The sequence below is a fragment of the Dendrobates tinctorius genome, unplaced genomic scaffold, assembly GCF_039654945.1.
Source record: "Dendrobates tinctorius isolate UK_male_01 unplaced genomic scaffold, ASM3965494v1 ptg000158l, whole genome shotgun sequence".
NCBI classification, from domain to species: Eukaryota; Metazoa; Chordata; class Amphibia; order Anura; family Dendrobatidae; genus Dendrobates; species Dendrobates tinctorius.
In genome coordinates, this window is record NW_027361825.1 from 29,325,295 (window position 1) to 29,349,810 (window position 24,516).

The 24,516-nt window shown below is 42.1% G+C and overlaps 1 protein-coding gene across 3 annotated transcripts in view; it reads left to right on the top strand.

Annotated features, from left to right (window-relative positions):
- LOC141052032 (cytochrome P450 2C18-like) overlaps nt 1-6,795 on the top strand; it is a 95,260-nt gene extending 88,465 nt beyond the window's left edge. For 2 of the 3 annotated variants that reach the window (XM_073549209.1, XM_073549210.1), the window contains exons 8-10: nt 2,822-3,009; nt 5,199-5,340; nt 6,368-6,795. In XM_073549209.1, coding sequence (XP_073405310.1) covers nt 2,822-3,009; nt 5,199-5,340; nt 6,368-6,549 — 512 coding nt within the window. In that variant the 3' untranslated portion in view covers nt 6,550-6,795. Of the gene's footprint in view, nt 1-2,821; nt 3,010-5,198; nt 5,341-5,988; nt 6,288-6,367 lie in introns of those variants that run through there. The other variant, XM_073549211.1, reaches the window with a different exon arrangement.
- Nucleotides 6,796-24,516: the final 17,721 nt, after the last annotated feature.

Here is a 24,516-nt window from a genome sequence, read left to right on the forward strand (position 1 = left end):
CAATTACATTTTGCATGCACATTAATTTACTTTTTCTGCTCAGACCCAGTTTCTCATTTGTTTCATTGTGCATTCTGTGCATATAAGGGTGTGACCGCCCTGTTTCTGAGTTGGAAAATCCATCCTGTCTGGCCTATACTATTACTGGTGGTTCAGTCCCTCTGTCCTTGTTCACATTTACGTCACTTGACAAGTGGAAAGGTTTTAAATACAAGAGTTAGGACTGTCCCACAAGGGTTGCCGTGACGTGGCGGGATGGCTTCTACATTATTTTGATCAAAATTATGTTAACTAAATACCCTTATTATTACTATTATTACTACCTTCATGCAATTTTTGCAATATATTTTTTTTACTTTTTTATTCCAGGATATTTGTTTTGTGTTTTGCTTTTGGTTTTCTATATATAACGGAGGTGCCTGAGTGCCCCTACCTCCGGGTCTGCTTCCCTCCACGGGGTAGAATGTCCCGGTGACAGCTGTTAGTGTAGCGTCCGCTGTAGCACCACGGCGTTGTGTCCCCAAGGCCACTCACCCCTCCACATCTCCAGGGAGAGCGGTGTCGGGTCAGCGGTACCACGTGCCTGCTTCTGTCCTGTGGCACCGCGCTGACTCTAGATCTGCCGGGACTATTTTTACATGCTGCGGCGGTATACAACACTCACAGACTAGGTCTCCGCCAGTGGGAATCGCCTGGGCCCGGGTGTGCCTCGCTCTGGGGGCAGGAATGGGTCCATCAGCAGGAGGGAGCTGGTCCGGGCAGTTCTCTCTACAGATAGTCCTTGCAGAGGCTGTAGATCTTCTTTTCAGGGGCACTGACTATGGTCCTTTGTATCCCTCCGCCATTCCAGTGTTTTCTCGCCTGTGGTTTCCCAAAGAAAGGACCCCTTTTTCACCTGAATTAGATGGAGGGATCAGGATCTAAATGGTCTCAGGGGGTCCGGGAACAGTTCCAATTTCAGGGATGTTTCAAGAGCAGAAGCTGTAATAATTGTAAAGCCTCTTTTGTGGTCTCAGTCTGGGAGCTCAGGATCCCTGCCTCTTGTCTCTCCAGCGTTCAAGCTCCAACAACCAACAAAAATTCTGTCCACAACTGGCAGAAAAATTGGACGGGACGCAAAGAAAAACCCACAAATAACAACAGCTGAAATACTGGACTCTCTGAAATGTAACGGTGTGGCTGTTTCAAGATGCACAATAAGGAGGCACTTGAAGAAAAATGGGCTGCATGGTTGATTCGCCAGAAGAAAGCCATTACTACACAAATGCCACAAAGTATCTCACCTACAATATGCAAAACAGCACAGAGACAAGCCTCAAAACTTCTGGAACAAGGTAATTTGGAGTGGTGACACCAAAATTGAACTTTTTGGCCACAACCATATACGTTACATTTGGAGAGAGGTTAACAAGGCCTATGATGAAAGGAATACCATTCCTACTGTAAATCATGGAGGTGAATCGCTGATGTTTTGGAGATGTGTGAGTTACAAAGGCACAGGAAACTTGGTAAAAGTTGAAGGAAAGATGAATGCAGCACATTATCAGCAAATACCAGAGGCACATTTGCAATCATCAGCACGGAAGCTGCACATGGGACGTACTTTGACGTTCCAATGTGCCAACATGACAACGATCAAAAACACAAGGCCAAGTTGAACTGTTATTGGCTACACCAGAGCAAAGGGTAGGTTCTGGAGTGTCCATCTCAGTCTCCTGACCTTAGTATCATTGAGCCTCTCTGGGGAGATCTCAAGTGCGCAGTTCATGCTAGACAGCCCAAGAGGTTTTTTGCAAAGAAGAGAGGGCAGCTTTACCATCTGAGAAAATAAAGAACCTCATCCACAGCTGCCACAAAAGACGTCAAGGTGTCATTGATGTTAGAGGGGGCAATACACAGTATTACGAAATGGGGTATGTAAACTTTTGATCTGGGTCATTTTGGATGTTTTGGGTTGTCATTATGTTTTAAAAAGAGAAAACACAGTAGTTTGACAAAAATGGCTTCACCCAACCACAAACCATGAGTGGAGTAAAAGTTTTGGTGTTATCATTCATATTCTCTGAAAAAAGGCCAAGAAAGCAAAAATTCTGCCTGGGTATGTAAACTTTTGAGCACAACTGTATATCTTAGCAATATGCCATCAGTTACTGAGATGGGAATATCCCTTAATACTATACAGCTCTGGAAAAAAATTAAGAGACCATCACATCAAATCTCTGTCCTGGGTAGCCCATTCTCCAGATCCGAACTCCATTGAAAACCTCTGGAATGTAATCAACAGGATAATGGATAGTCACAAGCCATCAAACAAAGAACTGCTTAAATTTTTGAGCCAGAAACAGTGTGAAAGACTGGTGGAAAGCATGTCAAGATGCATGAAAGCAGTGATTAAAAATCATGGTTCTTCCACAAAATATTGATTTCAGAACTCTTCCTGAATAAAAACATTAGTATTGTTGTTTCTAAATGATTATGAACTTGTTTTCTTTTCATTATTTTTATTTGAGGTCTGAAAGCACTGGGTGTTTTTTTTAATTTTGAGCATTTTTTTCCAAAAAGAAAAAATCAAAATTTATTGCTTGGAAATTCAGAGACATGTTATCAGAAGTTTATAGACTAACAGAACAATTAACATTTTACTCAAAAATATACCTATAAAGAGAAAATTCAGACAAACTGAACATTTGAATGTGGTCTCTTAATTTTTACCAGAGTCTTAGTCAAACTCTATCATGGGAAGTTCAATATTTTGATTGTATTCTTAGTTTGACCATTATGATTTAAGACATATATTGACAAAAAACATTATTCTCATTAGCTAAACTTCAAAAAGAAATTGACCTCGTTGTTGGCCAGAACCGCTGTCCATCTGTGGAGGACCGCAGTAAAATGCCTTATACAGATGCTGTTATTTATGAAATACAGAGATGTGGAGACATCTTGCCTTTGGGTGCTCCACATGCAACTGCTGAAACCATCATCTTTAGAGGATACACGATACCCAAGGTTGGAAAAAAATATTAATTTAATAGCGTGCAGGAGCCCCTGGGTTCCATCTCAGTTATTGGAAAAACAAGGCATATTGTCAATCCAGCCAAGAGTTTGTACAGCAGTTATCTAATATGGCCACTTTTATACAGGCCGTACAAATGATGATTGCTGGACAAAAGATGCCTTAACAGATTGATTGGCCAGCTGCCATCTCAGCCAGTACTCCTATGCACAATAGTGCTCACTCAGTCGAGCGCTCCTATGTTCTCTATGTGAAAGCTGTGATTGATACGTTGGTTGGAGGCTTATATCAGGGACTCCAAAATCACACATGTGCGATCGACATCTCTCACGGCCATCAGTTGAACCCGTGGATATCAGAATGTTCAGCCAGCATTGGTCTAATATGTATAGGGGGCTTTAGTGAGATAGTATGTATCGTAGTTTCCAGGTTATAAAAACCTATATTTGGGGCAGAGTTTTTCAGGCTTTTCTATTTTTAGGGATGCAGGGAGGGAGGATGTATTCTGTTCAAGTATTTCTTCCATAAGTCTAATTAAAATTTTTTTTTAATTGTGATAACTACTGTATTTTTCAGATTATAAGACGTACTTTTGTTCCCCCAAATTTTGGGGGAAAGTGGGGGGTGCGCGCTCTGTCATGGTGTCAGGGGCTGGGGTGGCTTGCTGCAGGCTGCAGAGACAGCTGGTGGTCATGTGCTCCCGCTCATTAGGCTCATGTAATATTCACTGCACCCGCTGTCCATCACCTCAGTGCTGAAGCAGAGCCAAGTTGGTAGACAGGGGAGCGGTGCATATTACATGTGCCTGCACTCTCCCCCCCGGCCCCGTCACTATATTCACCTTCCGATGATGGATCCTACTCCCAGCTCCCCCCTTGGCTCTTCCTGTGTCTGTGCTGACATCTTCCTCCTGCGAGGGCACGCGGCAGGAGCTACTCATTCAGGCAGTTCATCGTAGCTTCAGGACCTTCCATGATGTGACCAATAGGACCTGCGGTCACATGACTCCCAGAATGTACTGCAAGTCATGTGACCGCAGGTCCTATTGGTCACGTGACAGAAGGTTCTGTAGCTACAACGAAGTGCCTGAATGAGCAGCTGCTGCCGCGCTCTCGCAGGAGGAGGATGTCAGCACAGACACAGGAAGAGCTACGGGGGAGCTAAGAGCAGGAGCCATGATCGGAAGGTGAGTTAACTGTTATTTTATCATGTGTTTGCCAGCAGGGGGGAAATATAGGGATTGGGGCCATGTATGCCAGCAGGGGGGAATATAGGGACGTGTGCCATGTGTGACAGCAGGGGGCAATATAGGGATGGGGGCCATGTGTGCCAGCTGGGGGGAATATAGGGATGGGGGGACAATGTGTGCCAGCAGGGGGGAATATAGGGACATGGGAGGACAATGTGTACCAGCAGGGGGGAATATAGGGACGGGGGCCATGTGTGACAGCAGGGGGAATATTTGGACTGTGGGGCCATTTGTGCCAGCAGGGGGGAATATAGGGATGGGGGACAATGTGTGCCAGCAGGGGGGAATATAGGGACGGAGGGCCATGTGCATACCAGCAAGGAGGCATATAGAGGCGGGCCATGTGCGTGCCAGCAGGGGGCATATAGAGAGAGGGGGCCATGTGAGTGCAAGCAAGGGGGCAAATAGTGACTGGGGGGCTATGTGCCAGCACCATGGGGCAATGTGCCAGGATGGGGGTTATATAGATAACAGGATGAGGGACATATATGATTTGAAAGACGGACACTGGCATTATAAGACACACCTCCATTTAACATTAAAAAAAATTCTCTTTTTCTTCACCAAATTTGGGGTTGCATCTTATAATTAGATGCGTCTTATAAAGCGAAAAATACGGTATATGATTTCATGCAAAGGACAGAGTCATGTGCATAGAAACTGTATGGGCTCAAGCAAAGTGTTTTTTTTTAGCACTTATTGGTGTTTTTCTCTTGTGGAAAATACCTATGAAGATTGGAGGAGGAGAATATGTGTACTGTTAGACCATGCCACATGAGTAAAATATGGCCCTATAGATAGCTAACCATAGAAGTTTGCACTAAGCTATCACATGCACATGGACATTTTACTATAACCGTACTTTATGATGGATGAGTATAGTAAATATAACATGGTTCCATCTTTCTTCATTTCCCTGACATCTTCTTGAAGAATACCACCGTGTTTCCTCTCTTGACCTCAGTGCTGACGGATCCCAAATACTTTAAAAACCCAGAGAAATTTGATCCTAATCGCTTTTTGGATGAAACTGGAGGTTTAAAGAAGATTGACGCCTTCATACCATTTTCAACAGGTACTGAGAAGTTGATTGTAGCAAAAAGCACACGCATAATTAAAACCATATTAATAACATCATTATAACACTCCCATCTGCAGGAAGGAAATCCTCCCAAAAAAGTGCCCAGTAAATACACAGTATGTCAAGCATCAACATTCAATGTAGACAGATAACAATATAAACAAATAACCATAGGTATATGTGTCTGCATATGAGAAATGTGATGCCTGATATTGTCCAACTAATCAGTGGGACTGGACAAAAACCAAGACAAAAATGGGCATCCCCATTAGTTCTTGTCAATATAGGACTAATATAAAACAGAGTCCCATATAAGGATCAAAGCATAATAGCATAATAGATGTCCACCTATACCAGATATGGGGAAATTGTTTTCTTGTACTGAAAAAGGTTCTGCTACGTATAGAGGACCAAGATGCATGAACTATAAATAGGACAAACTTGATAGATGTAAAAAGAATTTTTTTTATTCACAATCCCTCCAAAATAAGGTGCGCAATCTAAAAAAGAAGATGTGCACTGCCTATATGCATTAGCCTTTCTTGTTTCTTGTCATGTCCTCTCTTCCACGCACTTTGTAGCACCCTGACTTACATTTAATAATACATTGTTGTGCACCCGGTACCCTATTGTTTTCAACAGGTACTGAGAAGTTGGGAACAATTGAAAGGTCTGGGGGTGAAGATTGCTGTACTGAAAGAGACGTTTCAAATGACAGATTATGGGTATTACATTATTTTGAGCAGTTGAGTAAAATTCTCATCAGGACAATGGTATCTGTAAATCCTCATGCTAGATACTGAGAATGTAAAGTGCTGACTCGATTTTGGAACATCCTGGTCTGTTAAGTCTAGTGTTAAGACCAAAAGTCTTCACGCCTACAGGTCTAACCTTTAGTGTGAAGTCATGCAAAAAATTCAACGTTTTCATGCTCTTGATGCAGCATCTTTACCTTGTGAAATAGAATGATATAAAAATAACCAAAATCTTTAATCCATTTATTTTTTTCTTTTCTCTACAGGGAAGAGAATCTGCCTTGGAGAAGGAATGGCAAAGATGGAGATCTTTATTTTCCTTACCTTCATATTGCAGAATTTCAATTTGAAATCTGATGAAGACCCTTCTTTTATTGACCTCTCCCCTTTGCCTAATACCAATGGTATGATCCATCGCCCATATAATATGCAGTTGGTTCCTCGCTGACCCAATGGAGGATTCAACATTCCTGAGTAAAATTAATGATCCTGACAATTTTCAGTTCCAACTATGTTTTACTTATATGGGGCAGACTGAACCATTGGGCCCACTGAGGCTCAAGGATTCGGGAATCTTGGCAAGCACTACTGCACAAACCCGCAACAACCTGTTCAATGTATATGAATTGTCAAACTAATAGCAATTTATCTGTTGTGAAATGATGGCTCATAAATAAACTGGTTAATTACTTAATTGGTATGAGGAAAAATGTTTTGGTGGCATCAGGTAGTCATTATCCTGGTCGCACTCTACAGGGAATTAAGAAGGATAACAATGCGAAGCATAATAAGCTGGAATTATCCGACTGAAATGATCAGGTCTTGTATGGGATATAAATCAAACCTCACTTTCTAACTGCTTCTGTGCAACTAATGTGCTCATTGTGGTCTACCCAATGAATGACCATCAATTTGACATAAGGCCTAGAAATTAGGGAAGATTTCCCATACGTTGATGGGAGAGAGTAAAAAGTCTGCAACATAGTAGCTTTATGAATTCTCTATGTCAAGCTTTACATGGTCCAGTGGAGAATGGTTAAGGACCCTCTTGCACCTCGGTTTTCAAGATATCTTTGAATCCCCCCATTATAAGCCTTTTTGGCCTGGAGAAAGTGAGAGCAATAAATAAATAAAAAAATTCAGATTTCAACATGATATCATAGAGGAAAATTCAAATCCATAAGACATATCCAAGGAGGGAACATGTGTCTCTCACATTGAACATATGTGCAATAGAGAAAACTAATTATTACTGGAGGAGAGCTGACACTCCAACCTCAGTTGAGGCAGCGGCCCCTGCAGAGACCAGGTAATTAGAATAGGAAGGTTTACTCTGGGAGTCAGATACCAGAATTGTGATTCTTTTACACAGATGCATAAGCTTTCCTAGGTCTAACGATCTCTCACAGCCATACCAGTGCAAGTGGTCAGATATGAATATTGGGGTTTACATCGATCCAATAATTATGGGAGATATAGTTTCAGCTTTGTAGCAAAGGGATGAACAGATCACATTCACTCATTCACTCACATCACTATAAGGCCATGAGAACTCCACCATCTTAATAACAGTCCAATAAATGATGATACTGAGGTCATGTTTGATGTCTATATAAAGTTAAAATCATAATAACAAATATGATGGTAATATCTACTACCTGGTAGCTCCAGAGGCAAAGACATCCTGTAAGTTGGGGATACAATAATATTCTGAAGAGCCGAGCACATCCCACAATCAGACTTCACATGTGCTCATTTATCGGAGGTATGTGGACGTAATGATAAGCAGTATTTAGGTTTGGGTCATTTGTCAGTTCTTGGAAGGTAGAGCTTGCTGTAGGTTCTGTTCGTTTTTCAATTGTAGCGCCTCCCTCCACTAAGCTCGGGACCATTACCGCTACATCAGGTTTAGTAGTTTTCTTTTGTTATTCCTTTTTATTTAATGTTGTAGCATATGTTGTCTGTTCCCACTTTGTATCATTTTGTACACTTTTTAAAAACACTGCCCATCTTTCTGGATTAAGTATATAAAATGTAATACATGTGGAATTCTTGCACCATGAAGCCAAATGTTACCTGTAAATGATTGCTGTTGGCAGAAAGCTCCTTATTTTTTAAAGAAAAGCACAGTTTTTTACAATGAAGCTAACATTAAATGATTCAGAAATACACTCTATACATTGTTAATGTGGTAAATGACTGTTCTAGCTGCAAATGTCTGGTTTGTAATGCCATATCTTCATAGGTGTATAGAGACCCATTTCCAACAACCATCACTTCAGTGTTCTTATGGTACTTTGTGTTTGTTAACTGTGTAAGAAGGTTAATGGATGGTTAGAATACCCTTGAAAACCCTTGTGCAAGTATGTTAGCAGAGCTGAAAGCAGTTTTGCTGATTAGAGAAGCTATAAACCTGACCTTCCTTTGAGCTAGATGAGAATCTGGAGCATTACATTTGTTGGTTCCATTAAACTCTCAAAATGAGCAGAAAATAAGAACTTTCATGTGAAATTCGACCTAGCAATGAGTACTACTCCCTCCAGAGGAGAGCACAAACAGGCTCTAACCAGAGTAGAAAGAGAAGTGGAAGGCCCCGCAGCACAACTGAGCAACAAGACAAGTACATTAGAGCCTGTAGTGTGAGAAATTGACGTCTCACAGGTCCTAAACTGGCAGCTTCATTAAATAGTACACGCAAAATGCCAGTGTCAACATCTACAGTGAAGAGGCGACTCCAGGTTGCTGGCCTTCAGGGCTGAGTGGCAAAGAAAAAGCCATATCTGAGACTGGTTAATAAAAGGAAAAGTTTAATATGGGCAAAAGAACACAGACATTAGACAGAGGAAGATTAGTAAAAAGTGTTATGGACAGACGAATCCAAGTTTGAGGTGTTTGAGGCACAGAACAACAGAAAAGGTGCTGGAAGAGTGCCTGGCGCCATCTGTCAAGGATGGTGTAGGTAATATGATGGTCTGGGGTTGCTTTGGTGCTGGTAAAGTGGGAGATTTGTACAAGGTAAAAGGGATTTTGAATACGGAAGGCAATCACTCCATTTGGCAAATCCATGCTATACCCTGTGGACAGCGCTTATTTGGAGCCAATTTCATCCTACAACAGGACAATGACCCAAAGCACACCTCCAAATATGCAAGAACTATTTAGAGAAGAAGCAGGAAGCTGGTATTCTATCTGTAATGGAGTGGCCAGCGCAGTCACCAGATCTCAACCGCATTGAGCTGTTGTGGGAACAGCTTGACTGTATGGTATGCAAAAAGTGCCCATCAAGCCAAATCAACTTGTGAGAAGGGCTTCTGGAAGCATGGGGTGAAATTTCTGTAGATTACCTCAGCAAATTGCTAGAATGCCAAAGGTTGGCAATGTTGTAATTACTGCAAAGGGAGCATTCTTTGACATAAGCAAAGTTTGAAGGAGAATTTTTATTTTCAAATAAAAATCTTATTTTTGAACCTTGTCAATGTCTGGACTAGATTTTGGCAACTCATTTGATCAATAAAAGTATGAGTTTTCATGGAAGACACAAAATTGCCTGGGTGACCCCAAACTTTTGACCGGTAGTGTACATATACAATATATAAGGGATGTACTCACTCAGGTGCGACAGGAGGAAGACAGCAGGCACATTCCTTTCAAAGTCCATATGGGTTTATTGCTTCATAAACCCTGAAGCACCAATAAGAAGGTAAACAGTCCTCTAGCTCCTCCCAGAGCTATGTGGGAATTCCAACTCTCCCAAGACACTAGCCACTGCTAACTCACATGGCCTGGGCAGCACCCAATGTGACGGTCACATGACCGCAACCTCACTCAAGTCCTAGCAGGATTCTGCTCCCTCAGCCTGTGGGCATACAGGCTTGGGTAATGTCCAGCACTCAGGCTCAGTCTGGAGTCACACACAAAGGAAGACTTCTCCCTCTTTGCTCACAGACCATGTGAAAAAAAACAGCTTCCATCATGTAGCTGTAACCACACCCACATATGGGGTATGTGGGCAGCCCCCCTCTGCCTAAAGCCATTGGACTTGGCACCTTCCATTACCCAACGAGAGACCCCTCTCGGTCGCCTTTGATAGTACCCATCTGTCAAAACCAGGCCATGTCACTGAAACTTTTTGGAGCAATGTATCATCTGACTCCGTCAGTTCCTCTGGCAGAGTCGCCCCTTTTTCCAGACCATCCTCTTCCCTGATTGCCTCCACTGGTTTGTGCAGCTGTGAGAGTCCCTTACAGTCGAGCCTACTGACTGTGGAGAAGTCTGAATGAGAAAGATTAATGGAGCATCAGGCTGGCAGGTCCCGGGGTGCTGGTTAGATTAGTTCCGATGCTGCTCCTGCCGAGTGCCTCAAAGGAGGATGAGAACATGGAATGCAGGAAAACCCAGTCACAGGGGAGCACAAAAAATCTTTCTTCTTTTATTAGATTCCACTACGCGTTTCGACGCATAACCTCCGTCTTCATCAGGTGGCATATACAGTAAGTGGGGGAAAGGGAGTATATAAACGGACAACAGCCAATAGCAAATAAGGTGCAATTATTAGGAACACTTGATGAGTTGGATTGAAAGCACAATTAGGGTAAAAGAGGAAAGAAAACACTTAAAATGACATGATATAAAACACAAATACAACAATAAAATGAGCTGTTAATATAAAGTAAGGGGATATATATAAGATAAGGTGTGCAAGAACTGCTTAAAAAATTAAAATATACTAAAAGGAATATAGTTAAATGCCTTTTCCAATAATAAGATTTAACCCCTCTGGTGCTAAAGTTCCAATTTTAAAAATCCAGTAACTCTCTCTTCTTATTAACCCCTTACCTACAATGGACGTAATATTCCGTCCATGTGACCCTGGACCTAATTACCATGGACAGAATATTACGTCACAGCGATCAGCGGCTCCCACGTGGTGAGCGCCGCTGATCGCGGCCGGGTGTCAGCTGATTATCACAGCTGACCCCGACACGTTAACCCCTTGCACACCGCGATCAAACACGATCGCGGTGTACCAGGAGTTAAAGGGAAGCATCGGCAGGGAGGGGGCTCAATCTGTGCTTCCCTGAGCCCCCCACGGAAGCGCAATGTGCAGCGCTGCTGCGGGGGGCTCCTTTCCTGCAGGTCCCCGGATCCAATATGGGGGCGGGGACCTCCGGGGGCCTGCAGGAAGCTGGCTTCCTCAGTGCCTGCAAAGCGCAGGCATGAGGAAACCTTCTGCACTGCCTGTGACAGATCGCTGATCTGTCACAGTGATCTGTGATGTGACAAATCAGTCGTCTGTGATGTGACAGATCAGCGATCTGTCACAGGACAGTTATGTCCCCCCTGGGACATTGTAATAAAGTAAAAAAAAAAAAGTGTAAAAATAATTTTTAAAAAATCGCTAAATAAATAAAAAAAAAAAATATTCCCCAATAAATTCATTTTTTGGAAAAAAAAAAAAACAATAAAAGTACACATATTTGGTATCGCCGCGTCTGAAACGACCCGCCCTATAAAACTGTCCCAATAGTTAACCCCTTAAGTGAACCCCTTAAAAAATAAAAATAAAAAACTAAGCAAAAAATAATGATTTATTATCATACGCCGAACAAAAAGTGCAATAACGCGCGATCAAAAAGACACATATAAATATCCATGGTACCAGTGAAAACGTCATCTTGTCCCGCAAAAAACAAGCCGCCACTCAGCATCATCAGCGAAAAAGAAAAAAGTTATAGCTCACAGAATAAAGTGATGCAAAAATAATTATTTTTTATATAAAATTGTTTTCATTGCATAAAAGCGCCAAAACATAAAAAAAGACCTAAATGAGGTATTGCTGTAACCGTACTGACCCGAAGAATATAACCGTCTTATAAATTTTACTGCACCCGGAACGGCGTAAACGCACCACCCAAAAGAAATTCATGAAACGCTGGTTTTTGTAAATTCTGCGTCCCAAAAAAACAAAATAAAAAGCGATCAAAAAATGTCACGTGCCCGAAAATTGTATAAATAAAAACGTCAACTCGTCCTGCAAAAAATAAGACCTCACATGACTCGGTGGGTCAAAATATTGAAAAATTATAGCTCTCAATATGTGGTAATGCAAAAACTATTTTTACAATAAAAAGTGTCTTTTAGCATGTGACAGCTGCCAAACATAAAAACCGCCGTAAATAGTAAATCAACCCCCCAATTATCACCCCCATAGTTAGGGAAAAATAATAAAATTAAAAGAAAATGTATTTATTTTCATTTTCCCATTAGGGTTAGGGCTAGGGTTAGGGTTAGGGTTAGGGCTAGGGCTAGGGCTAGGGCTAGGGTTAGGGCTAGGATTAGGGCTAGGATTAGGGTTAGGGGTGTGTTGGGGTTAGGGTTGGTGTTAGATTTAGGGGTTTCCACTGTTTGGGCACATCAGGTGCTCTCCAAATGCAACATGGCTTCTGATCTCAATTCCGGCCAATTCTACGTTGAAAAAGTCAAATGGTGCTCCTTCCAAACTCTGCCATGCACCCAAACAGTGTTTTACCCCCACATATGGGGTATCAGCCTACTCAGGACAAATTGCAAAGCAACTTTTGGGGTTCAATTTCTCCTGTTACCCTTAGAAAAAAAAATTGGGGGCAAAATATCATTTTTGTGGAAAAAAATGATTTTTTTATTTTCACGCCCGGGCGTTATAAACTTCTGTGAAGCACTTGGGGGGTTCAAAGTGCTCACCACACATCTAGATAAGTTCCATGGGGGGTCTAGTTTCCAAAATGGGGTCACTTGTGGGGAGTTTCAATAGTTTAGGTACATCAGGGGCTCTCCAAACGCACATGACACCCGCAGACCATTCCATCAAAGTCTGCATTCCAAAACGTCACTACTTCCCTTCCGAGCCCCGACATGTGCCCATACAGTAGTTTTCTCCCACATATGGGGTATCAGCGTACTCAGGACAAATTGGACAACAACTTTTGGGATCCAATTTCTCCTGGTACCCTTGGGAAAATAAAAAAATTGGGGACTAATTGATCATGTTTGTGGAAAAAATATGATTTTTTTATTTTCATGCTCGGGCATTATAAACTTCTGTGAAGCCCTTGGGGGTTCAAAGTGCTCACCACACATCTAAATAAGTTCCTTAGGGGATCTAGTTTCCAAAATGGGGTCACTTGTGGGGGGTTTCCACTGCTTAGGTACATCAGGGGCTCCAAAAGCAACATGACACCCGCAGACCATTCCATGAAAGTCTGCATTCCAAGACATCACTACTTCCCTTCCGAACCCCAACGTGTGCCCATACAGTAGTTTTCTCCCACATATGGGGTATCAGCGTACTCAGGACAAATTGGACAACAAATTTGGGGTCCAATTTCTCCTGGTACCCTTGGGAAAATAAAAAAATTGGGGACTAATTGATCATGTTTGTGGAAAAAATACAATTATATTATTTTCATGCCCGGGCATTATAAACTTCTGTGAAGCCCTTGGGGGTTCAAAGTGCTCAGCACACACCTAGATAAGTTCCTTAGGGGGTCTAGTTTCCAAAATGGGGTCACTTGTGGGGAGTTTCCACTATTTAGGTACATCAGGGGCTCTCCAAAAGCAACATGACACCCGCAGACCATTCCATCAAAGTCTGCATTCCAAAATGTCACTATTTCCCTTCCGAGCCCCGACATGTGCCCATACAGTAGTTTTCTCCCACATATGGGGTGTCAGCGTACTCAGGACAAATTGGACAACAACTTTTGGGGTCCAATTTCTCCTGGTACCATTGGGAAAATAAAAAAATTGGTGACTAAAAGATCATGTTTGTGGAAAAAATATGATTTTTTTATTTTCACGCCCAGGCATTATAAACTTCTGTGAAGCACTGGGGGGTTCAAAGTTCTCACCACACATCTAGATAAGTTCCTTGGGGGGTGTAGTTTCCAAAATGGTGTCATTTGTGGGGGGTTTCCACTGTTTTGGTACATCAGGGGCTTTCCAAACGCGACATGGTGTCCGATCTCAATTCCAGCCAAAAGCGTCAAATGGCGCTGCTTCCCTTCCGAGCTCTGCCATGCGCCCAAATAGTGGTTTACCCCCATATGTGGGGTATCAGCGTACTCAGGACAAATTGCACAATAACTTTTAGGGTTCTGTTACCCTTGGTAAAATGAAAATTGGGGGTGAAAAGATAATTTTTGTGGAAAAAATATGATTTTTTAATTGTACCGCTGTACGTTATAAACTTCTGTGAAGCCCTTGTGGGTTCAAAGTTCTCACCACATATCTAGATAAGTTCCTTGGGGGGTCTAGTTTCCAAAATGGGGTCACTTGTGGGGGGGTTTCCACTGTTTAGGCACATCAGGGGCTCTCCAAACGCGACATGGCGTCCGATCTGAATTCCAGCCACTTTTGCATTGAAAAAGTCAAACTGCGCTCCTTCCCTTCTGAGCTCGGCCATGCACCGAAACAGTGATTCCCCCCACATATCAGGTATCAGCGTACTCAAGACAAATTGCGCAATAACTTTTGCAGTCCAATTTCTCCTGTTACCCTTGGTAAAATAAAAAAAATTGAACCTGAAGTATTTCTTTTGTGAAAAAAGTTAAATGTTAATTTTTTTTTAAAATATTCAAAAAATTCCTGTGATGCACCTAAAAGGTTAATAAACTTCTTGTATGTGGTTTTGAGCACCTTAAGGGGTGCAGTTTTTAGAATGGTGTCACTTTTGGGTATTTTCTATCATATAGACCCCGCAAAGTGGCTTCAAATGTGATGTGGTCCGTAAAAATAAAATGGTGTTGCAAAAATGAGAAATCACTGGTCAATTTTTAACCCTTATAACTTCCTAACAAGAAAAAATTTTGGCTCCAAAATTGTGCTGATGTAAAGTAAACATGTGGGAAATGTTACTTATCAAGTTTTTTTTGTGCCGTATCTCTGTGATTTAAGGGCATAAAAATTTTCACCAAATTTCCATTTTTTTCACAAATAAACGCAAGTTATTTGAATGAAAATTTACCACTAACATGAAGTACAATATGTCACGAGAAAACAATGTCAGAATCACCGGGATCCATGGAAGCATTTCAGAGTTATTACCTCATAAAGGGACAGTGGTCAGAATTGTAAAAATTGGCCAGGGAGTTAACGTGCAAACCACCCTTGGTAGAGAAGGGGTTAAAGCTGCACAGTGGTCAGAGGTCTCTGCTGGAATCTGATCAATGATAGCGAGTTTTAGAGAATTTGGGTCTATTGTTATGAGTTCATTTTCCCCTTCACCATTGAGGTCTGGTGAAGGAAGGTAGTGATGCTGATTACCAAGCACCTGTGCAGGATGATGATGACTGGGTGACTGGAATTGCTGACTGGATATAAGGCAGGGATTCTAGGAGACCATGCTATAGTACACAATTCTTTCTAGCTACTTATAGCAGAAAAAACGAGTATTTAGGAAAAAATATATAAACAATTTTATTGAAATATATTAAAAATATATATAATAAACAGAGTTTCCCACTATGCAGGCTAACAAGGGGTTAATCCAAAAATAGACAGTACAGATAATGTAAAATAGCTGAAACCATATACTATCAGCATACAAGCATCTTGAAGTATTTCAATATTAACATATGTAATGCAAATTTTCAACTTTATGAATAAGCTCATTACATAATCAGGCCACGTTTAAAGTGCAAGGAGTGCTTTGTGCAAATGGAACTAATCACTACACTGACAATAAAGTATCATACAATCTTCCAGTTCCGGCAAATAAGCTATACAAACTGGATAATACAATTTAGATAAGCCCATTGTAAATGGACAGGAGGCCTGAGGAATCCTCTATTACATAATAGATGTAAGTACAGCGTATAGTTTATTTACATGCATCACTATTTGGGCCACAGTTTAAGCACTGGCCGCAGTATATAACTGTCCATTTACAATGGGCTTATCTAAATTGTAGCCGCATTCAATCAAATATATAACATAACATGACTAACAGTTCACACGGCAATTGAGAGAAAAACTAGAACTCGTGGTGTGTGACTGAAAATTTTTTGTTCCATTGCTGATTGACATCCAACATAAACATTTTGCTGTTTTACATGAAAAACAGCCCGGATTAAGGAGTGTCCGGGAATGAGAAGAGATTGAGGGTCTAAGGGTTGTGTTGCTGGGGGAAATAAGATTGCAAAGAGTGCGATTTTTACTAAAAATAGTTCTTGGTTGCATGGGAATGTGCATTGATAAAAATGGATATGCTCTTAAAATAAACCAATATTTTTTCAAAAGGTTACGTACAACACCATGCGATTGATTAAAAGTGGAGTTAAAACGCAATTTAGTGAAATCAGGGGAGTCATCAGGCCTGCTCTTCCTATTTTTAATTCGCTCAATGCAGTCCTTTTGTGTAAGAGCTCCTGCTTTTATAATGGCATCAGAGACTAATTCCTTAGGATACCCTTTGTTCTTAAAACGATTTTTCAGGGTAACGGCTTCTCTAAGAAAATCTCTGTCTTTTGTGCAGTTCTTCCTTATCCTCCAGTACTGTCCATAGGGTATATTTGAAATCCAATTGGGGAGATGGCCGCTACTGAAACAGAGGTAACTATTTACATCAACCCTTTTAAAATGAGTGGAGGTTGAAAAACAGCCAAATGAATCAACTTGAATCATTAGATCTAAGAATTGAATTGTTGTATTAGAAATATTGGCTGAGAATCTCAAACCCCAAGAATTATTGTTAAGAAATTGGACAAAATCTAGGGCCTCTGACTCGGAACCAGTCCAAATAATAAAAAGATCATCAATAAAGTGGCGGTAAAGGGATATCTTGCCAGCTGCAAGAGGGGACTGTGCGATGAGGACTGACTCAAATGCCCCCATGTACAGATTAGCGTAAGTGGGGGCGAATCTCGTCCCCATCACACAGCCCCTCACCTGGTGGTAGAAAGCCCCCTCGAAAGAGAACACATTGTTACTGAGGACAAATATTATTGCTTTTTGAGAAAGTCAGTTTGTGAGGGGGGTAATTGGTCATTCTTCAACAAAAAATGAGCTACCGCCTCAAGATCTAAATCGTAGGGAATGTTAGCATACAGGGCCTGAACATCCATAGTCAATAGATAACAGTTGGGAGCACTGACTGGTCTGAGTCTGACCCTTTGTCACTACATCTACTACAGGGCCTCCTGCCTATGCTACTCAGCCCTGAGTCAACCGAGGAGTCACTACTTCTTTCCATTTCCTGTAGCTGTACCTTAATCTGCAGTCTGTCCTGACTCAGTTGCTCTACCTATCGTAGGTATGCCAGCCGATATTCAAGGAGTATTTGAATATTTTTAAGGCTCTCCATTGATTCGACAATGAAGAATGGAACCATCCCATCTTTACCAGCTGCCTGAGCTTCGGTGCCAGCCGGGATCCTCACGCTTGCCACACTGGACTTATTCACAATTTCTTGCATCACTTGTCCAAGTCTCACAATGACTTTCCTCACCAGACTTCTGGGCACTTGAACGATGTCTTCCACAAACCCCAGCTGACTTTGAGCTTTCCTTGCATTCTCCAGATGTCGAGCGGCTTCCTTATTCCTTACCGGATCATCTGTTTCATGCATAGTGTAGGTGCATGTCACCCAGGATAGCCACCCGCTTCAATATGACTTCCCTAGTTGACAGTATAACCTACTGCCGAGTCTCTGGTGCCCATTTCACACTACATACCTCCACCGCCTTTCTAAATGCCTCATGCACGGCCTCACTGGCACACGCTTCTCACACGTCCTCGGGTACTTCTACTACGCACTGGAATAGCGAAGTCTCACCTTCTTAGACAAAGTGTTTGATCTTCTCGTCCTGAGAGTCAGAACGGTTTTTCAAGATGTCGACTTCTCTTGTGAGGTCGTCTGCGTGGCTCTTCCCCTCCTGGATATCTTCCTCCCTAGAGGCCACTTCTTTAGTCAGCCTCTCCAGCTCACTCTCCATTGCGATCAGATCGGGAGAACGCGACAGTTCCTTCTGTATAGCAGAGAGCTCATTTTCTCGTCCATCCACGTATTTCTGGAGCTGGGCCTTAGCCTCCTGCTTGGCCTCCTGCTTGATTTTGAGCACTTGGAGAACTTCTTCTCGCTCCCCTGCCAGGCAGCGACACTCATCGTCTCTCCGTAGAAGCTCCTGCTGACACCTCTCACGGGCCTCTTTGATACATGTGTTCTTCTACTTCAAGTCCGCAGATAGTTCCTGAAGAGCTTGTTCAGTTTGTGTCCTCACCTTCCATACTGAATTTATTTTAGACTCCAATGCCATGACTTCTTCAGCCTTAGTTCGTCCTGCAAATCTGCCACTTTTTCCTTCTCACGAACAAACTCTTTGACGAGGTCCTGGAGCTCCTGTCCTTTGCTGCAGCAGGTTATTTCCAGCTGGGATACGTGTTCTATGACCTTCTGCCGAGCAGAGCGCAGCTTCTCCTCAGTGGAGCAGATGGTATGAAGCAGCTTTCGCTCCTGCGCTTCCTTCTCTCCTTGACTGCTGAGACCTCGGACTCCAGGTGATGCACCTGATCCAACTGTGTGGAGTTGGCAGCTTCCATGCTCGATACCTTCAACCTTTTGTTCGCCAGCTGTTGACAGACCTCGTCGTACTCTTTCCATGTGCACATTTCCCTTGTCAGTTTGTCAATTTTATCCTCTCGTTGCCAAGTGGCAGCGGTCCATTCTGACAGCTTCACCTGCAGGCCCTCCGTCTTTGCTCTGTGTTTTTCCCCTACTGCGATTTTTGCTATTGGATCTAATCCGCCACCCTGTGTCAGTTTTATCTTCCTTACAACATCGACTACCTCTGTTCTACGATTTGACAGAGGTAAAGTGACCCCCTTATCAAGGAATTTTGATTCATTTACAGAGATGCATAAGCTTCCCTAGGTCTAACGATCTCTCACTGCCCTACCAGTGCAAGTGGTCAGATATGAATATTGGGGTTTACATCGATCCAATAATTATGGGAGATATAGTTTCAGCTTTGTAGCAAAGGGATAAACAGATCACATTCACTCACATCACTATAAGGCCATGAGAACTCCACCACCTTAATAACAGTCCAATAAATGATGATTCTGAGGTCATGTTTGATCTCTATATAAAAGTAAAATCATAATAACAAATATGGCGGCAATATCTACCACCTGGTAGCTCCAGAGGCAAAGACATCCTGTAAGTTGGGGATACAATAATATTCTGAAGAGCCGAGCACATATCACAATCAGACATCACATGTGCTCATCTATGGGAGGTATGTGGATGTAATGAAAAGCAGTATTTAGGTTTGGGTCATTTGTCAGTTCTTGGAAGGTAGAGCTTGCTGTAGGTTCTGTTCATTATTCAATTGTAGCGCCTCCCTCCACTAAGCTCGGAACCATTACCGTTACATCAGGTTTAGTAGTTTTCTTTTGTTATTCCTTTTTATTTAATGTTATAGTATATGTTGTACTGTCTGTTCCCACTTTGTATCATTTTGTACACTTTTTAAAAACACTGCCCATCTTTCTGGACTAAGTATATAAAATGTAACAGATGTGGTATTCTTGCACCATGAAGCCAAATGTTACCTGTAAATGATTGCTGTTGGCAGAAAGCTCCTTATTTTTTAAAGAAAAGCACATTTTTTACAATGAAGCTAACACTAAATGATTCAGAAATACACTCTATACATTGTTAATGTGGTAAATGACTGTTCTAGCTGCAAACATCTGGTTTGTAATGCAATATCTTCATAGGTGTATAGAGGCCCATTTCAAACAACCATCACTCCAGTGTTCTTATGGTACTTTGGGTTTGCTAACTGTGTAAGAAGGCTAATGGATGGTTAGAATACCCTTGAAAACCCTTGTGCAAGTATGTTAGCAGAGCTGAAAGCAGTTTTGCTGATTAGAGAAGCTATAAACCTGACCTTCCTTTGAGCTAGATGAGAATCTGGAGTATTACATTTGTTGGTTACATTAAACTCTCAAAATGGGCAGAAAATAAGAACTTTCATGTGAAACTCGACAGTCTATTCTTGTTCTTAGAAATGAAGGCTATTCCATGTGAGAAGTTGCCAAGATACTGAAGATTTCCTACAGCGGTGAGTACTACTCCCTCCAGAGGAGAGCACAACAGGCTCTAACCAGAGTAGAAATAGAAGTGGAGGCCCCGCTGCACAACTGAGCAACAAGACAAGTACATTAGAGTCTGTAGTTTGAGAAATTGACGTCTCACAGGTCCTCAACTGGCAGCTTCATTAAATAGTAAACGCAAAATGCCAGTGTCAACGTCTACAGTGAAGAGGCGACTCCAGGTTGCTGGCCTTCTGGGCAGAGTGGCAATAAAAAAGTCATATCTGAGACTGGCTAATAAAAGGAAAAGTTTAATATGGGCAAAAGAACACAGACATTAGACAGAGGAAGATTAGTAAAAAGTGTTATGGACAGATGAATCCAAGTTTGAGGTGTTTGGATCACACAGAAGAACATATTTGAGGAACAGAACAACTGAAAAGTTGCTGGAAGAGTGCCTGACGCCATACGTCAAGCATGGTGTAGGTAATGTGATGGTCTGGCGTTGCTTTGGTGCTGGTAAAGTGGGAGATTTTAAAAAGGTAAAAGGGATTTTGAATACGGAAGGCTATCACTCCATTTTGCAAAGCCATGCCATACCCTGTGGACAGCGCTTAATTGGAGCCAATTTCGTCCTACAACAGGACAATGACCCAAAGCACACCTCCAAATTCTGCAAGAACTATTTAGGGAAGAAGCAGAAAGCTGGTATTCTATCTGTAATGGAGTGGCCAGCGCAGTCACCAGATCTCAACCCCATTGAGCTGTTGTGGGAGCAGCTTGACTGTACAGTACGCAAAAAGTGCCCATCAAGCCAAACCAACTTGTGAGAAGGGCTTCTGGAAGCATGGGGTGAAATTTCTGTAGATTACCTCAGCAAATTAACTGCTAGAATGCCAAAGTTCGGCAATGTTGTAATTGCTGCAAAGGGAACATTCTTTGACATAAGCAAAGTTTGAAGGAGAAAATTATTATTTCAAATAAAAATCTTGTTTTTGAACCTTGTCAATGTCTGGACTAGATTTTGGCAACTCATTTGATTAATAAAACTATGAGTTTTCATGGAAAACACAAAATTGCCTGGGTGACCCCAAACTTTTGACCGGTAATGTATATATACAATATATATAAGGGTTGTACTCACTCAGGTGCGACAGGAGGAAGACAGGAGGCACATTCCTTTCAAAGTCCATATGGGTTTATTGCTTCATAAACCCTGAAGCACCAACAAGAAGATAAACAGCCTTCAGAGCAAAGCATCTGTGTCCATAGCACAGTCCTCTAGCTCCTCCGAGAGCTATGTGGGAATTCCAACTCTCCCAAGACACTAGCCACTGCTAACTCAAATGGCCTGGCTTCCAACACCCAATGTGACAGTCACATGACCGCAACCTCACTCAAGTCCTGGCAAGATTCTGCTCCCTCAGCCTGTGGGCATACAGGCTTGGGTAATGTCCAGCACTCAGGCTCGGTCTGGAGTCACACACAATGGAAGACTTCTCCCTCTTTGCTCACAGATTATGTGACAAACAACAGCTTCCATCATGTAGCTGTAACCACACCCACATGTGGGGTATGTGGACAGCCCCCATCTGCCTAAAGCCATGGGACTTGGCACCTTCCATAACCCAATGAGAGACCCCTCTCGGTCGCCTTTGATAGTACCCATCTGTCAAAACCGGACCCTGTCACTGAACCTTTTTGGAGCAATGTATCATCTGACTCCGTCAGTTCCTCTGGCAGAGTCGCCCCTTTTTCCAGACCATCCTCTTCTTTCCTGATTGCCTCCACTGGTTTGTGCAGCCGCGAGACTACCTTACAGTCGAGCCTACTGACTGTAGAGAAGTCTGAATGAGAAAGATTAATGGAGCGTCAGGCTGGCAGGTCCCGGGGGGCTGGTTAGATTAGTACCGATGCTGCTCCTGCCGAGTGCCTCAAAGGAGGATGAGAACATGGAATGCAGGAAAACCCAGTCACAGGGGAGCACAAAAAATCTTTCTTCTTTTATTAGATTCCACTACGCGTTTTGACGCATTACCTCCGTCTTCATCAGGTGGCATATACAGTAAGTGGGGGAAAGGGAGTATATAAAGGGACAACGGCCAATAACAAATAAGGTGCAATTATTATGAACACTTGATTAGTTGGATTGAAAGCACAATTAGGGTAAAAGAGGAAAGAAAACACTTAAAATGACATGATATTAAACACAAATACAACAATAAAATGAGCTATTAATATAAAATAAGGGGATATATATAAGACAAGGTGTACAAGAACTGCTTAAAATATTAAAATATACTAAAAGGAATATAGTTAAATGCCTTTTTCAATAATAAGATTTCACCCCTCTGGTGCTAAAGTGCCAAGTTTAAAAATCCAGTAACTCTCTCTTCTTATTAAAGCTGCACAGTGGTCAGGGGTCTCTGCTGGAATCTGATCAATGATAGTGAGTTTTAGAGAATTTGGGTCTATATTGTGTGCTACAAGAAAATGTTTTGACAGACTATACATTAGATATCCATTGCAGATGTTCTGGTAGTGTTTGTTTATCCTCACATGCATAGTCTGTATTGTATGCCCAACGTATTGTAGCCCGCAGCCGCATTCGATCAAATAAATAACATAACAGGACTAACAGTTCACATGGCAATTGATAGAAAAACTAGAACTCGTGGTGTGTGACTGAAAATTTTTTGTTCCATTGCTGATTGACACGCAACATAAACATTTTGCTGTTTTACATGAAAAACAGCCCGGATTAAGGAGTGTCCGGGAATGAGAAGAGATTGAGAGTCTAAGGGTTGTGTTGCTGGGGGAAATAAGATTGCAAAGAGTGTGATTTTTACTAAAAATTGTTCTTGGTTGCATGGGAATGTGCATTGATAAAACTGGATATGCTCTTGAAGTAAACCAATATTTTTTCAAAAGGTTACGCACAACACCATGCGATTGATTAAAAGTGGAGTTAAAACTCAATTTAGTGAAATCAGGGGAGTCATCAGGCCTGCTCTTCCTATTTTTAATTTGCTCGATGCAGTCCTTTTGTGTAAGAGCTCTTGCTTTTATAAAGGCATCAGAGACTAATTCCTTAGGATACCCTTTGCTGTTCAAACGATTTTTCAGGGTAACGGCTTCTCTAAGAAAATCACTGTCTTTTGTGCAGTTCTTCCTAATCCTCCAGTACTGTCCGTAGGGGATATTTGAAATCCAATTGGGGAGATGGCCGCTACTGAAACAGAGGTAACTATTTACATCAACCCTTTTAAAATGAGTGGAGATTGAAAAACAGCCAAATGAATCAACTTGAATCATTAGATCTAAGAATTAAATTGTTGTATTAGAAATATTGGCTGTGAATTTCAAACCCCAAGAATTATTGTTTAGAGATTGGACAAAATCTAGGGCCTCTGACTCGGAACCAGTCCAAATAATAAAAAGATCATCAATAAAGTGGCGGTAAAGGGATATCTTGCCAGCTACAAGAGGGGACTGTGCGATGAGGACTGACTCAAATGCCCCCATGTACAGATTAGCGTAAGTGGGGGCGAATCTCGTCCCCATCACACAGCCCCTCACCTGGTGGTAGAAAGCCCCCTCGAAAGAGAACACATTGTTACTGAGGACAAATATTATTGCTTTTTGAGAAAGTCAGTTTGTGAGGGGGGTAATTGGTCATTCTTCAACAAAAAATGAGCTACCGCCTCAAGATCTAAATCATAGGGAATGTTAGCATACAGGGCCTGAACATGCATAGTCAATAGATAACAGTTGGGAGCACTGACTGGTCTGAGTCTGACCCTTTGTCACTACATCTACTACAGGGCCTCCTGCCTATGCTACTCAGCCCTGAGTCAACCGAGGAGTCACTACTTCTTTCCATTTCCTGTAGCTGTACCTTAATCTGCAGTCTGTCCTGACTCAGTTGCTCTACCTATCGTAGATATGCCAGCCGATATTCAAGGAGTATTTGAATATTTTTAAGGCTCTCCATTGATTCGACAATGAAGAATGGAACCATCCCATCTTTACCAGCTGCCTGAGCTTCGGTGCCAGCCGGGATCCTCACGCTTGCCACACTGGACTTATTCACAATTTCTTGCATCACTTGTCCAAGTCTCACAATGACTTTCCTCACCAGACTTCTGGGCACTTGAACGATGTCTTCCACAAACCCCAGCTGACTTTGAGCTTTCCTTGCATTCTCCAGATGTCGAGCGGCTTCCTTATTCCTTACCGGATCATCTGTTTCATGCATAGTGTAGGTGCATATCACCCAGGATAGCCACCCGCTTCAATATGACTTCCCTAGTTGACAGTATAACCTACTGCCGAGTCTCTG